This window comes from Falco biarmicus, chromosome 11, assembly GCF_023638135.1.
Source record: "Falco biarmicus isolate bFalBia1 chromosome 11, bFalBia1.pri, whole genome shotgun sequence".
Lineage (NCBI taxonomy): Eukaryota > Metazoa > Chordata > Aves > Falconiformes > Falconidae > Falco > Falco biarmicus.
In genome coordinates, this window is record NC_079298.1 from 28719292 (window position 1) to 28735990 (window position 16699).

The window sequence follows — 16699 nt, forward strand, 5'->3', positions numbered from 1 at the left end:
GAGCAAATGGGGCCAAAAGCAGGTATGGTGAGCTAATGACAAAAAGGAAAAGCAAAGATCAAAATGGGGAATACATCTGTGTCCTGGTTTTGGCTGGGATAGAGTTAATTTTCTTCTTAGTAGCTGGTACAGTGCTATGTTTTGGATTCAGTATGAAAATAACGTTGATAACAGACTGATGTTTTAGTTGTTGGTGAGTAGTGCTTACTTTAAATCAAGGACTTTTCAGTTTCCCATGCTCTGCCAGCAAGCAGGTGCACAAGGAGCTGGGAGGGAGCAGAGCCAGCCAGCTGACCCAAGCTAGCCAAAGGGCTATTCCATACCATAGAACGTCATGCTCAGTGTAGAAACTGCGGGGAGTTGGCTGGGGGCTGCCAGTCCCTGCTTGGGGCTGGGCATCAGGCAGTGGGTGGTGAGCAGTTGTACTGTGCATCATTTGGAGGGGTTTTTTCCCCTTTGGTTTTATCCCTCTCCCTCCCTCTCCCTCCCTCTCCCTCCCTCTCCCTCCCTCTCCCTCCCTCTCCCTCCCTCTCCCTCCCTCTCCCTCCCTCTCCCTCCCTCTCCCTCCCTCTCCCTCCCTCTCCCTCCCTCTCCCTCCCTCTCCCTCCCTCTCCCTCCCTCTCCCTCCCTCTCCCTCCCTCTCCCTCCCTCTCCCTCCCTCTCCCTCCCTCTCCCTCCCTCTCCCTCCCTCTCCCTCCCTCTCCCTCCCTCTCCCTCCCTCTCCCTCCCTCTCCCTCCCTCTCCCTCCCTCTCCCTCCCTCTCCCTCCCTCTCCCTCCCTCTCCCTCCCTCTCCCTCCCTCTCCCTCCCTCTCCCTCCCTCTCCCTCCCTCTCCCTCCCTCTCCCTCCCTCTCCCTCCCTCTCCCTCCCTCTCCCCTCTGTTTTCATTGCATTTGTTGTTATATTTTACTTTATTTCAATTATTAAATTGTTCTTATCTCAACCCATGAATTTTAGCTTTTTTCTCATTCTCCTCCCTATGCCGCTACTGGGAGGGGGGAGGTAGGGGGGAGTGAGCAAGTAGCTGTGTGATGCTTAGTTGCCAGCTGGAGTTAAACCGCAACTATTTGCCATCCTCAAAAAGCAGTGAAGATGGGGGGAGTTTGGGAGAAGAAAGGGCACTTGTTACTGTTGATAGCTGGAAGCCTCCTATTAATGTGGAACTAGAGCCTAGTCTGAGATAAAACTAATTTTTCTCGAACACAGCTAGCCAGAGATCCCTCTGCATAGCAAAGTGTGAGGATCAGCTTACTCTTGAAATGATGCTGCTGTCGGGGGGGGCTAATTCTGTGTATGTCTGCAGTTTCCTAGGCCTGTGAGCTCTGGAGACACAGTGAAGCACCTGGCTTAGACTTGGGAAGTCTTCCTTTCTTTCCATTGCTACATGGAACTGGTTTTGCAGAGCTTCCTTTCTCTGCTTCCTAAATTTGTACTGCCAGTAGTGTTTCCTAGTGCGCTTGCCATATATGTTGTTGTGTTTTTTTTCTCTCCAGGCGCTCATGGATCTGTGCAGCAAGTCTCCCTGTAAGAATAAAGGCACGTGTGTCCAGAATGGAGCCCAGACCCAATGCGTCTGTCCACCTGGCTGGACTGGTACTTACTGTGATGTGCCCAATGTCTCCTGTCAGGTGGCAGCTTCGCAAAGGGGTAAATAAGCATTCTCTGTGCTTTAACTGAAAACATTTCCCCTTGCATCATTAATCTGCGCCTCCCTTCCCCATATGCCTGTGAACACAGCATGCATTGGAAATCCCAGAGAGCTTGCCTGTAGGTGGTCAGTCATGATCACTTCTGATCTAAAAATCTCTCTGCAAGGTTGTGTTTGGGAGTCAAAGCTTTCTTGATTCTTCCTGACATAAGAAGCTAGCTTCTACCATAAAAATATTAGAAAAGAAGAATTAAACTTTTCACGATCCTTAGAGTTTCAGTAGTACCATTTTACATGGGCTGCCTATCTGGAAAATACATCAGCTGTTTATGCTTTATCCCAGGCAGGCCAGGTTTAAGACAGGTTGTCCTTGTACAAGGAAGACATCTTGTAACTCATGATCTTTGTAAGTATTTTCACAGAGAATACTGGCTGCTAAGTGTGCTATTTAGCTACATAGGTAATACCATTTCCCCCCAAAGCTGTAATTTCCTGCTTCAGATGGATGTACATGTAAAAGATTTGGGGTTTAAGTGAATTTATTCCTGAAAGGTGGCTCTGTAGCCCAGGCTGATGGAAGTCATGCCATTTTCAGTCCAGGAAATCCAAACAAGGAGATTCAGTGTCAAAGGAGAAGGATGTCAAGCTCCCATACCTTCTGCAGATGTTCTAGGAACAAACATTGAACGTTTGTACTGCAACAGTAGTACTTCAGATGTGTATCCACTAGCCAGTGGTAAAATAATACAGCGGTACAAGTACTTGATGCCAGTGTTGATGTTGATGATCCAAAGGGGACAGAGTGGTGACTTTATTTGGAAGCCAGCTGTAGTTCGGACCCACTGTAATTTAAAGAGTAACTCTTCAGTTTTTGAGTTGCAACTTTTCAATTTACAACGTGCTTTTGTACTTGTATTTTATGTGTTTGCTCACTTTATTTGACTTTGTTTCAGGAGTCACAGTGGACCAGTTGTGCCAGCACTCTGGCCATTGCCTCAATGTTGGGAACACACACCACTGTCAGTGCCAGGTGGGTTACACTGGCAGTTACTGCGAGGTGCAGCTGGATGAGTGTGACTCCAGCCCCTGCCAGAACGGTGCCACCTGCCAGGATCACCTGGGTGGATACCAGTGCAAGGTAATGCACGGTGGTTCCGTAGGAAGAGGTCTAAATATTTACAGCATTGTAATGCAAAGGAAATCAGAACAAATCAGAAACACATATGAGTGGTAGAATAGCTTCAAAGAGGGGATAAAAGCAATCTGCACCTGGAGGGAATTTTTAATTTAGCTGTGGCAGAAGCAGTGTTCCTGAGAGGCTTTTAAGACTGAATTAGAGGTGTGATTGTAAGGAGGTGTGGTTGATGGGCATTTGAACTCCTTCCCTCTTTGAATACTGAGTTCTTATCTTGAAAGATTTTTGCTTGAGGTGTGGTTTATATTAAAATACATGTAGAATGCATTAAAGGAATGTTGTATTCTCCCTATTGGATGGGCAGAGTATGCCTTGACTCTGGGGGTGGGAGATGCCTTCCACTGCTTTTTGTTTCCTACAGCTGATGCAGAGAGCAGTGTAGACCATGATATTATGGTATGTCAACCTTCCTAAGCTTTTCAGAATGGTGGAACACCATGGAAGCTCGTGCCTACAAGGAAAGGATGAGTTTTATGTAACCTTAAGTTAAAACTACTAAGCCAGTCTCAGCCCTAAAGGGTGTCAGGATTCGATCGCTACATTTTGAGGAATAAAGTCACTCAAATTCAGACATGCAGCGTGCTGTTGAGTACTCATGTGGTCAGGTGTGCTTAAGCTAGCTGGCTGTGCAGCGCTTGAAATCGCTTGCAGTTGTATAGCTACAGAGGCAGTCATATTCTGTACCATTGAGGGCCCGCTTTGTGTTAGCCTTTCTCAGATGTCTACTAATATATCTGTTAGGGGAAGATTATTTACACTTATTTTTATACTGGCAGTGTGTTCCTGGATACCAGGGTGTCAACTGTGAATATGAAGTGGATGAGTGCCAGTTTCAGCCCTGCCAGAATGGAGGAACGTGTATAGACCTTGTCTATGATTTCAAGTGCTCCTGTCCACCAGGAACTCGGGGTATGAAGCTCAGCAATTAAGTGAATGTTACAAGAGTGGGTTTTTCTTTCTGACTACTGGTTTGATGATGGAGAGTCTAAAGGGAATGCATTATTTTCTTTGAAGAATGTTCCCAAAGTGCACCAAATCCCTTGAGATACATATTTTCTCTTTAAAAATAAATGCTGCTTTTTTTTCTTTTAAAGGAATAGGTCATGACAGTGTCCTTTGGGAATGTATGATCTGTCTTTGGCAATGGGGATGGGCGACATTTAGATCTCTCCCAACCCTATCTGTTTTGATACAGTAAATCCAAGGTTTCTTTTTGGCTAAGATGGTATGAAATAGACAGAAAACTTGCTTAGTTTTTGCATAATATCCAGTGTCCTTTACTCGACTAAATTTTGTCCCTGCATTGTCCTCTGTCCTGGAGTCTTCTGTGGAAAAGAAGTTCAGTGCCTTCAGGCTAGCTTAAACTATTTCAGCAAATATGAGCTCTTTTATTAAAACCTTTTTTATTAAAAAAAAAAAAAAAAAAGCCCACAGTTACATGATGGGTGGTTTTCAGTAAGTATGATTCCACACAATGTCACGTTTCTTGAAACCTAACCTTTCATTTCCCTGTTATATATGACCTGATCGCCCTGACTTTCTACCTTTGAAAATATTCAGGACTACCCATTTTAACCCATTGGTGAATGCTTTCTCACTTGAATTTTTTTTCTTTATTTATTAATAAAGATTTTATTCATCTTTTTTTAATCAGTTAAAGATTTTACATTCCTCCGAACTTACATTTTCTTTCTGAAATATGTCATCTCAATGTAGGCAAAATCTCCAGATGTGCGTCAGGTAGAACTAAATTCCTGGTTCATTACGTAAATTTAAGTAAAATTATAAAATAATCCAATATATTTGTCTTCTGCCCATGCATATTACCAGTTCATTCACTTTAAGTGTGGCTGTCAGCACATCTCCCTAGTATGTGTAAGTGTTTATTTCATGGTAAATCATTGCATTAGTAATGAACGGAATCACATGTATTGTTCTTAATTTGGTCCTCCAATTTTTTTTTTTTTTTTTAAAAAAAGTTGCTGCTTATGTCTCTACATCAAAGTGTGTTTTTATGTACCAGTTTCTGCATTGCCAGAACTTCTGTGTTGTACTAAAGCATTCACCCTCCTGTGAGAGGTTCTGAATATACTGCTTTTAATTCTTCCATCTTTATTTGTTGAGGTGGATTACTCTTTGGATGTGACAGTTTGGGGTTTTTTCTAAATGAAAGGACTTAGAGAAGATTGATGCACTTAGGATATTAAGACTTAGCTTTTGTCCCTGGCCCAGTCTGAAATGAATACTTCACTGATGCCAGTGGAAACATCCTCCATGTTTAGGTGAATGACTTTAGTTGCTTTGGATGAATCGGCTGTATTAACAGACAAAACTATTTGCTCACCCTACCCTCTCTGTCCCCTTTTACCTGTTACACCGTGCAGTGAAGGCAGAGCCAGGACCAGACATTATCTCTTGAAAGGGAGCGCTGCAGCGAGAGGGGGAAGCTGCCACCCTGAGCTGGTGCTGAGGGTTTACTGTAGGTCCCCTGAAGTCAAACTGCAGGAGTGGCATGCTGGCCAGGAATCTCTGTTTTATCACAGTTGCTTTTCTGTTGGTTTGTTGTTGCTTGTTTTCATGCTGTTGCTACAAATGCTCTTTGCCGAGTTTTAGGGTTACCGCCAAGTTAAATGAATGGTGGGAAGCTTGCAGCCTTGCAAGGACAGCGCGGGGCTCTCTGGCCATGTTCAGTCGCAGAGCTAAATTGAGTGCATCTTTTTTTGTTTTGTGTTTTTAATTATGCCCGTAAATTAAGTCAAGCATGAAAGCTGCTAAATACCAGTATGGCCTACCATTGAGAGCAGCCCCAATCTAAAACACATGCTCCCTAGGTCTGATCTGAGGCTGGCTGGCTGCACGGGGTATGGATTGCATTAAGTTGGGATCATTATCTGTTTATATCTGGGACTGTGTATGACGTGGTCTTAAAACTTGATGAGCAGTATAGGAAATGAGGCCATGATACCGTATCCTCAAATTGTTACTCTTTACTGTCTTGACAGGCCATTTGTGCGAGGAGAACATCGATGACTGTGTTTCAGACTTGGGAGTACCCCGCTGCTTTAATGGAGGACAGTGTATTGACCAGATTGGGGGCTACAGCTGCATTTGTCTCCCAGGCTTTGCAGGCGAGCGATGTGAGGGAGATATCAATGAATGCCTCTCTAATCCTTGTAACCCTCGTGGAAGTCTGGACTGTGTTCAGCTGATAAACGATTATACATGCATCTGTCGTAGTGCTTTTACTGGTGAGTAGTTGTAAACATGCTTCCAATTTCAGAGTAATATCTTGAAAAATGGTCATTCTTTCCCTTTCTGGCAGTCATGTTATCTAGTCACTTCCCTTTACAATATGTGCTTGTTTCCCTACACCATGTCTCAGTTTTTAAATGAATCTTTCTTTTAAACCTTCTAAGAAATTTGGCTTCCAGAGCTGTCTCAGACAAAGGAGTCTCCTGAGACACTTGGCTGCCAGCATATTTTTTTCCTGTGGTACTTTTCTCTCCTTCATAATTTCACATTTTGAATATTGGAAGTGTAGCTGTTCACGTGTCAGCTTCTCCATGGCTTTTCGTTTTGCAAAGCAGCATGTGGATTTTCTCTACAAATCAGTGTCATAGTATCAATAATTAGGTTTTGGCCTCCTTTTCTATTCCTTGCTTCCTTTCTTCCTTACATTGGTGATGTGGTCTGGATGGAATACTCTATGCATAGACAGGCTGCACATTCCTAGCTTAGTGATGTGATCCTTCCACAATCCAACTTTGAAACGCAACTGCAAGAATTTCGCACTGTGCAAACTTATGTCTCACTCTCTCTAGACCTCTTCTTTGTTAGTATTGCTGTTATTCTGCTTTCTACCTCCCACTGGGCATAAGTTTGGGCTAATAGTCTCCAGATGTGTCTTAACTTTCAGCTTTCCAGTTTCCATGTCAGTTTAACTTCTTATGTATTCAGTTTTCCTCCATTAAAAGCTTTCACTTTCCCTGCTTACCAGTGACCTTCTCTGCATGCTTTATGAGTAGTTTTTACTCCTTTTTTTTTTCTTGAAACTTAAAGATGCTGCAATTTTCCACTAAATCTGTGATTGTCAGATGCAAAGGAGTCACAAGGACATACATTGGAGGGATTCATATAGCCTTTTTTGAATGAGTTACCTAGACTGACAAAAGTAGTTCCTAAAAAAGCAACATAGGAGGGCAGCTGAGCAAGGCTAGCTAGTGGGACACCAGTGCAGAGCATTAGATAAGTTTATATTTAAGCCCATCTGTTAAGGTTGTTTTTATGAATTACGCCTCATGTTGCTCCTGGCTCTCATGGAAGGATTGCTGGAACTTGCGGAGTGGGGAGTGCAGACCTGCTGCACCCTAGGAGGAGCAGGGAGAGCTGCTGTGTCTCAGACATGAAATCTGTCTGGAAATGTTAGGCACAGAGGGGGAGCGTGCTTCTTCCTCTAGTTGTTCGTCTTCTGTGCATTCCATGTTGACCCTTCTGCTTGGGAGGGAACGGGGTGGCTTTGCTGTGGTTTGTGACTGAGAGGATGCCAGGACTCCATGGACTATCCTGCCCTGTCTGCTCCTGTCTGCAAGCAGTCAGTCTTGGCTGCACATGTGTGGAGGCTTCTATTAATGTTTTCCTAGGGAATCCAAGTCATGCTTAGGTCATCCTCATCTTTTTAAAGTCTGGTGTCAGAGTTTGACTCTGGGAGCTGCCGCAAATGCTAGTCAGTGCAGTAAGGCCTCTGTCTAGCTCATCAGTCTGGGGAGCGTCTGCTTGCTTGTCCTGTTCACTCACATTGCATCTGGTCCTGAGGGCTGTTTGTTCATGGTCAGAGTATGATTTACCTTTGGACTCATTGAGCATCTCCCCAAAAGTAAAGAAGTCTTAGGAATCCCCAAATTGATGTGGTACAGCACCTTCAGCCTCTGTGCCTGGCTGACTTGGGGGTGACAGCACCAAATCATGTCTCTGTACTGGGTTGCATGCATTTTTGAGGAGGCAGACAAGGTGGGCTGTCTCCAAATACACATTGTGGATTCTGGGATTGTGCCTTCCTCTCCCACTACTTAAGCAGCTGTTTAAAGAGCGTGTGCTATCTGAAGAGGTGTTCCCTACCTGTTCTGAGGGGAAGGTCTCACTGGAGCATGTTGCTCATTGACTGTTCATTGGAGTGTTTTGCTTTGTGATGGCTTTTTGGTGTGCACACACAGACGCACATTTCTCTGCTCTCTTCTCCCCGTGTGTCTGCATCTCAGGTCGTCACTGTGAGAGCGTAATAGATGTGTGTCCCCGAAAGCCTTGTCAGAATGGAGGTACCTGTGCTGTTGCCAGCAATATGCCGGATGGGTTCATCTGCCAGTGTCCCCCGGTAAGCACCATGTCCTGCAACTGGATTGCCTGCCTCAGCTGTAGAGTTCTCTGGCTATGGTCTCATTAGTTTTATTGGTCCACTGTACATGAAAGTTCTCTTTTCTGTACTACTTGCAAAGCTGTGTCCTCGGACACTCTTTCCCCAGTCCCCTAGTTTACCTGCTTAGCTGGGAAACCCAGGGCTTCTGGGTGCCCTGGGAGAGTGATGCTGCCTGTTGTTTCCCCAGACATTTCTGCTGTTGAGGCATGATAGCTGACTTTTCTGTCTTAAACCTAGCATTAAATTTCGACAATTTCTTTTGCCTTCCTGTGTTTTCTGTGCTTACTGCAAGATTCCCCTTGTTCATGGCTCTTCTAAGTCCATTTCAAAAATGTAATAGAGCATTGTAAGTTCCTAGTTTATCCCTGAGGCTAGATCCAGAAAATCATGGCACCTGCAATGAGGCCAGAGGAATTAGGGGAAGAAAGGGTTTGCATGTGACACCTTGCCTCCAGCCCTCTTGAGTGCTGAAGAATAAACTTGTGAGTCTGGTTGTTTTGCCTTTTTTCCTCTCCATAGGGTTATTCTGGAGCAAAATGTGAGTTCAGCAGCCACAGTACTTGTGGACAAGTGAAATGCAAGAAGGGGGAGCAGTGCATCCAGACATCTTCTGGTCCACGGTGCTATTGCCCCAAGCTGTCTGTGGGAGAGGAATGCCAGACAAACACGGGTTGTGCCAGTGCTCCCTGCCAGAATGGTGGAAGCTGCCACCCTCATTCTCAGCCTCCTTACTATTATTGTCAGTGCCCTGTTCACACCCAAGGCAGCCAGTGTGAACAGCCCGTAACTTTCAGCCCAGAGCCCCGAGGATGTTTGGATTCCCAGTGTGTGGAAAAAGCGAAAGATGGCTATTGTGATGAGGACTGTAACACTCATGCCTGCCAGTGGGATGGAGGCGACTGCTCCCTGACAATGGAAGATCCTTGGGCCAACTGCTCCTCTTCATTGCGCTGCTGGATGCTTTTCAATGGACAGTGTGACGAGTTCTGCAACACACCCGAGTGCCTGTTTGACAACTTTGAATGTCAGCAAAACAGCAAAACATGCAAGTAAGGCCTGATCCTGAGAACGCTTTCTCTGTGTCACTGATGTATCTCCTGCTCTAGCGCTTTCAGTAGCTGGTACGCTTCATGCCTGCTGCTCCCATCTCTTCTGTTTGTTTCTGTTGCTGGTCCTTGCTCTGGCTGAAAGTTTGACATCAAGGGTTTCTGCTGCTTTGTGGACTTTTTGTTTAGTTTTGGAAGGAAGTTCTGGAATTTGTCTGCTGTGACCTAAGTGGATAGCCTGAGCCAGGGCAGTGTATTAACCTGCTTGGTAGATTGCCCTGCTTTCTCTGGAAATGTAAATAGGAGGCATTGTACCTAAATCTAAAACTAGGTTTTGATAGGGAATGCCTCCTATTCTGAATTTCACTCCACACCAGTAATACTTGTATTTTTATCCCAGCTGTACTTGCTACCTCTGAATGTGTTGTCTAGCTTGTCTTTGTTGTGGGATTTCTTCCTCTTCAGTTATTTGTGATAAATGCCATAGCTTTGCTGTAATGATTTTCTCTTGATGAGGCAGGACATGTTACAGCTCTGTCTGTAAACAGAATAAGCAGTTCTCTTCCACTGGTACCAGAACCAAACCACGTGTTATTGGGGTGTTCTGTGCTTCCTACTTCTACCCTGCCAGATTGCAAGCTCTATCCTGGAGTTACATTTCTTCTCCTTGTATCCTGAATATGAGTGGTATTTTACCTGAAATGATTATAAAGAGTGTAAGGCCTTGGCCCCTAGACTGCAGATGTACTGTACAGAATGTGCATGTCCTATATGCTGCCTGTAACCCTTTCACTGTTCTAGGTATGACAAGTATTGTGCGGATCACTACGCAGATGGCCGCTGTGACCAGGGCTGCAATAGTGAGGAGTGTGGCTGGGACGGTCTAGACTGTGCTGGTGACAAAGCTGAGAAGCTGGCAGAAGGGACCCTGATCATTGTGGTCTTGATGCCCCCTGATGAGCTGCTGGGTGATGTTCGCAGCTTCTTGCGCACTTTGGGAACTCTCTTGCACACCAATCTGAGAATCAAGCTGGACTCCCAGGGAAACCCCATGGTGTTCCCATACTACGGGGAGAAATCGGCAGCACGGAGTCGGCGATCACTTGTCATTCGCAAACACAGAGAACTAGAGCAAGAGGTCATTGGGTGAGTGGATGCCTTTGTGTTCTCGGGCCTTGTTATGCTGGTAGCTCTTGCTTGTAGGTGTCTGGGGAATTCTGGACCATCTAGGGCTGTAGCTTGTTTTTTTGGGGAAATGTAAAGCTATTGCAACAGCCAAATTCAGTGCTGGAGTGGAAAGATTAACTTAAAAGATTGCAGTTTAACTTAGTAGTGCTTTGTCAAAAGTTTCTGTCACTGAGTTTTGTGCCCTCTTACTCTTATCTCTGCAGCACCAGGGTGTTCCTGGAGATTGACAACCGTCAGTGTGCAGAGGATTCGGAGCAATGCTTTCAGAACACAGAAGCTGCTGCAGCTCTCTTAGCTGCTCAGGCCATCAAGGGCATGTTGCCCTATCCTTTTGTGTCTGTCCAAAGTAAGTAATTGCAGAGGGAAAACTGCTTGTGAAGGAAGGCACTCGTCAAACTTGGGCTTGCAAAATTCATGCTCAGATTATTGATCATCATCTTAATATGTCTCACTGTTCAGTGTGGTTTCGGGGAGCTAACTTATTCATACCCATTTGCAGAAGTGTGTATGTGCAATATGCTCATTATACTCTGAGGGGACGTCTGGTCAGTTAAGGCAGGGCATTTCAGTTTGGAACCTAGTCATTTTAATACCTGTATAAACCGTAATCTCTCATGTGCTGCAGCAGTGTACCACAGGCTGCAGTGATCTTGCCTGCGCTAAAAGCCATTCATGTGCTCTAAGCCATGAATTCAATGAAAAGATGCCATTAGAGAGAAAGGGGGGGAGGGGGGGCATGCCTCAGTCTACCAGATCTTTTCTCCTCTGGCAATATGTAATGCCTTTGACTTCTGCTTCCCTCTCCCTCAGTCTGAGGCTGGACTGTGACTGTGTTCTAGATCGGTGATGTTGTCATTTCTAGTCGAGTCTTGATCTACAGATCAGCTCTCTCTGCACTGATTCAGGGTGGCTGTCTTCAGCCAGCAGGACTCTGGAGGAAGGAGCAAGATCTTCAGTTCAGCAGTCATATACTCCAAGAAATATTTTAAGAGACAAGATCAAGGGAAGCCAGAAAGACAGGATGTATTCATACAAATGTTGCAGCAGAGCTTAAAACTTCCTCAAGCCTTTGCTCTAAGTACACCACAGTATAGAGACACTCTTCGGTAGGGAGGACTGTGAGTGAGAAAAGTGTAGACTGAAGATCGTTGTCTCCACATTGTTAATCTCATTGTACTTTAACTGGATTTTTTAGGTGAACCCTTGTTACCACCGAAGACGCAGTTGCTTTACCTACTGGCTGTGGCAGCTTTGATCATCCTCTTAATCCTTCTCTTGGGTGTGATGATGGCAAAGCGTAAGCGCAAACATGGTTCGCTGTGGCTCCCAGAGGGCTTTATTCTGCGCAGAGATCCTAGTAATCATAAACGCAGAGAGCCAGTTGGGGAAGATGCTGTTGGACTCAAGTAAGTTTGCACTTGGGTCACTGACAGTGTGTTAGAGGATTTTGAGAATGTGATGTATAAATCTTTCATTAAAGGCACTTAACTCCATAGAGAAAGCTGCCTTTTAAGCTAGACCTTCTTAGTCTGTTTCTCTGAATTTTAATACATTTGGACAGAAGAACTTTAACTGTAATCTATAAAATGCTAGTAAGGATTCTGATCTCTGTTTATGTTTGGTTTCCTGACACTCTTGTTTAGTTCAGTGGTTGGGTACTCTTTGCCTAATTTCCTCCTGGAATAGGTGAGATTTTTAGGTTGTTAGGTGTCAACGAACTTTTAATACGTCTAGCTCAATGTGTTAAAGACATGACTCAGAAATAATGGAAAATTTCAAAAGAACCTTATTTATTCAGTTTTGGCTTTCCACTGAATTTACCAAGTTTGCAGTTCTAAATGTATTTAATGCCACTGTTGGCTGCCTGAGATTTTTAATTTCTTGGTTCCTCTATTTGCAAGCTACCAGACTTGCAAGCATCCTATCCTTGATCTCTGCAGGCTAGTGTAAGTAGGAGTAGTAGCACCTGCTCGGCTTGCAAAGTAATGTGTTCTCCTTGTTTGTTAGAAATCTGTCAGTCCAGATACCAGAGGGTAACCTGGCAGATTCTGGACCAACTGAACACTGGGCAGGTGATGGTGGACCTCAGCCAAAGAGAGCAAAGGTAAGGAGCTCCAAGACTTGAATATTGCCTGAAAATGAAACTGCTAGTGAGGAAAACAGCGGCATTAACTTCCGGAATATGCCCCTTGCTCAAAATCTCCCTTGACCTAGGATTTGGAATGCATAACTACTGATATCTGATGAGCAAATCCTCAGGTTAACACTGCCACCACAGGCCACTAGAGAAACTAGGTAACTTCTGTTCCAGTGTCCCCTCCCTACCCGAGCCCTGCTGCATCAAAAGGGAAGAAAAGGTTAATGGTAATGTAATGTCTTGCAGTTCAGGCCTGATAACATGTAGTGAGGGTGTGAAAGCTGATAGTCTCCATTTACTTCTGCTTGGCATTGTCATTAGCTTAAAACAAACAAAAAATCCCCAAACAAAACAAAACCAACAAAAAAACCCCAACAAAGCTAAGAAAACCCCATGAACCTTCAGTGGTTTTGGCCACTAGATGAGCATTTTGAAGCAACTGTTTATTTCCTATGCCCAGGCTGAAGATCAAGCCTTGCTCCCAGAAGGCGATGAGCAGATAGATCAGCGCCAGTGGACACAGCAGCACTTGGAGGCAGCAGATGTCTGTGGGAGCACATCACTAGCCCTTACACCACCTCAAGCAGATCAAGAAGTGGATGTTCTGGATGTCAATGTCAGAGGGCCAGGTCAGTACTCTAGAGCATCCATCTGTTGTGCCGGCCAGCCACCAGCCTCCCCATCTCCAATGGCTAGGACCGCTAACATTTAAAAATTATGTGGAGTACACAGTGCACTCCAGACAAGAAAGCTGGAGATTGGATCATGATGTGTAGCACATGGAATATATCATGAAACCAGGAGAAAAAGAATTCACTTAGCGAGCACCTGTAGGAACTACAGCTGTAGGATCTCCTTTATGATTATGCATGTCTTAAAAGATCCTGTCAGAATGCCACAGCGGCAGAAATTTGGAATGCGTAGTTGTGCTGGAAATAACACCAAGCTTCTCCAGCTGGATCACTGCAGAGATTTATGCGAAGGACCAACTTAGCAGGGTTTATACCTGAGGCGTCTGCTCTCTGGGGTGAAGGCAAGGATGGCCCATTCCTGAATAAGATAACTTCTGGCAGACAGTATACCCAGATTAGCAGTGTGTGAGACATCTGTGCTGGGATAGAGCACAAGATTATTTTTTTTAATTCATATTTATATGATTTATATCCTCAGATTACGGTGATCAACTCACTGAATTCGTAACACTACTGTGAACTTTGAAGGAGGCTTCTTTAAGACACACATGCGCACGCAGGCTTGCTCTCTTTCAACCTTGAATGACTAGATACAATAAGAATGCTCTGCTGCTTTTTAGAAGTGTAGCGCTAAGGCTGTGTAACCTGGCAAGGGGCTGGGTGGGTCACCCAGTAATAGCTAATTCCTGTGTTCTGAGAGGGGAGAGTTGACCAAGAGCTTTATCCCAGTTGGAAGAGCTGCAAGAATGGCTCTTGTTCATATGCAGAGAGGTGATTCTGATGATATTGCTGCAACTGGTTTTTATTGGATTTTGTGGGAATATTTCCATGCAGTTTAATGATGACTGGACCCATTCTCTCAGTTTCCTTCTATTGTCTTTTCTGCTCATTGACCCGTTAGCCCTCCTAAATGCAAAGCATAGGGAAGGAGGGGTTTCTGTGTAACGAGTGTGAGAACATAAACCATCAGTTTCTGCCAAATTTAAGCTTTTCTTTATTTCCCCTATTGAAGCTTGTAGTTGTGTGGCAGGGTAAAAGCTTTCCAAGTGCAGGCGATAATGTTCTTAAGACTTCAGACTGCTTATTTTCACGTTCACCCAAAGCTTTGTCTAGCAATAGAATAATACTGACCTGTGAGTTGCTTTCCTGCCATTCAGATGCAACTGTGAGGCTTCCAGTAAGCTGCTGTAAGCTATCCCCCCGCGGCATCAGAAGCAAGCAAGCTGAGTTACTGTCGGGGAGAAATCATGTAAAAAGTTTTGGAGTAATGGGTTCGTAAGGAGGGGTAGGATTGCTCACAGTTAATGTAGCTATTCATCTGCCCTGGCCACCTGCCGCCTCCTTCGCAGGCACAGGGAAGAAATAGGCACTTCTGAGAGGCAGTTCATCTCTGTCTCAAGCAGAAGTCTCCTGAAGACTAAACGGCTTGCACTGTAGTAATGCTTCGCTGCCTCTAATTACAAAGAGTGTTGAGGCTGACTGACTCAGGTGCAGGTGTCTGGGCTGGAGCCATCTGAAGCTGTGTGAGTTAATCCTAGCCACAGGTCCAGGTGACAGGTAGAACAGTAGAGATCTTTTCTAGAGAGAGGAGAGGCAAGTCAAAATGCCTCGATGTACCAAGGGCTTGTTCCCTCTCTTAATTCAGCACCTTCTGCAGTTCCTTAAGTTTAGGGGGATCCAAGAGGTCCAGTCTCCTACAGAAGCATTGCCTAGCGACTTTGCCAGTGGGTGCTTTACATCCCAGTATATTGTGCCTGTGTGAGTCTTTCGGTTGTACCTGTCTGGTGAACTGGCTTTACCGTCTCGCTCCGAGTTTGGCATTTACTTGGCGGCTGTCTTCTTGAAAGACAGCAAACAGAAGACTCTTTATAAAATGCTGCTGTCATCTTTGTCTCCCCACGCTGTTCTTTCTCTGTGTCCCACAGAGTAGTGAGGACATTCTTTTTACTGGAGTTACTGTGAGTGTGTAACCAGGGTAATGCAATTATAGGCATAACTGGTAACACCACCTATAATTAAAACCGATGAACTGTCCCTATTATGTGCCCCTCTTTTTCAGTTACTAAAACTTCAGTGGTTCAGACTGGAATTTTCCATGCTGTGTGTCTGCCTCCAGCTGGATCCTTTTGGGTTCTTTTCCAGCTATTTCAGAGAACAAGCTGGAATGAGGAGAAAAGGCATTGTGTCCATGGCTTTTTTTCTGGTAGTCCATCAAGCACTTAATTGTGATGGTCTAGCTGGATGTGCTTTTTACTAGCCTCATAAAACTACCCGTGTGTGGCCAACTAAGAAAGCTCTGAAAAGAGCTGCACGTACCTGGGAGACTTCTTGGAGGGTGGCAGCTGATTTTTCCAAGGATTTAATGCGTACTATAGCTGTGTCCCTGTAGGGCGGCTAGGGGTGATCATCCAGAACAACTGCAGCGATTGAACAAGCAAGATCTTTCCTGCGAGTGGTTTTCCCAGGGCTGTGGGTGCTGGAGAAAAGGAAAGCTCCTTTCTGCGCTCCGTCTCTCTGCTTTTTCTGTCAGGGCAGTACGGAGGAGACCACAGCCTGACTTGAATACTGAGAAGTATTCATTTGGGACAAGGAAGCAGAGCCAGCAGTGGGAGGGAGAGCACAAAAGGAGGTATAGCCTCGGACAACAGGCAAAGAGGGTCTATAGACGGGACTGGATCTTGGAACCGAACCCAGGCCCATACGTCAACACTTCGCTGCCGTCCAACAAATCCTGAGAAAGTAGCTCGGTGAAAGCCTGTGTGCCCTGTGACTGGGAGCCACTAGGAGGAGCGTGCATTCCGCTGCCAGCCTGCCTGGGGAGCAGGTCTGGAGGCCACACCTCTGCTGGTGCTCAACCCTGTTCCCTGGGGAGAGCGATGGATTTCTAGAAAATTTTGAGACTGTCCTAAAACAGAGGGTCAGGAAAGCTAGGTGATCAGAAGTTGGGAGATGGGAGCAGGGCACCAGAGCTGTATATATTACTTCCAATAGAACATCATCGCCTTGTTTATCTGCACAGAATCCGAATTCTGCCGTATGGCTTTCTGCAGGGCTCATGCACTTCACTCACTGTAGATTGAGAGTTGTGCAGGCAGGGAAGCTATTGCCTGTAGGGTCCAGGAAGGTCCCCTGCTTGTCTGTGGAATAAATCAGGCAGTTGCTGAAAGATTGTCTTGAATTTCTGCTAGCAAGCCACACTGGAGAAGCAAAACTTGTGTCTGCCTTTGCAGAGCTCCAGTGGGGCACTTAGCACAGAGTGGTTCACTCCTGCTGCCATCTTCGTTCCTTTTACTTTCTAGATGCCTGTGATGTGTGTGGAGTCAAGCAGTAAGATCAGTAAGCAAGCATTAGCGTCTACAGTTAAAGTCTTCGGGTTTAGGTAGT

The 16699-nt window shown here is 45.2% G+C and overlaps 1 protein-coding gene across 1 annotated transcript in view; it reads left to right on the forward strand.

Moving 5' to 3' along the window:
* NOTCH2 (notch receptor 2) overlaps positions 1-16699 on the forward strand; it is an 87722-nt gene that overhangs the window by 64851 nt on the left and 6172 nt on the right. Inside the window, exons 19-29 of the mRNA XM_056355718.1 lie at positions 1493-1646; positions 2601-2785; positions 3619-3751; positions 5845-6090; positions 8098-8210; positions 8772-9301; positions 10100-10444; positions 10690-10832; positions 11682-11892; positions 12494-12590; positions 13084-13252. Coding sequence (XP_056211693.1) covers positions 1493-1646; positions 2601-2785; positions 3619-3751; positions 5845-6090; positions 8098-8210; positions 8772-9301; positions 10100-10444; positions 10690-10832; positions 11682-11892; positions 12494-12590; positions 13084-13252 — 2326 coding nt within the window. The remainder of the gene's footprint in view (positions 1-1492; positions 1647-2600; positions 2786-3618; positions 3752-5844; positions 6091-8097; positions 8211-8771; positions 9302-10099; positions 10445-10689; positions 10833-11681; positions 11893-12493; positions 12591-13083; positions 13253-16699) is intronic.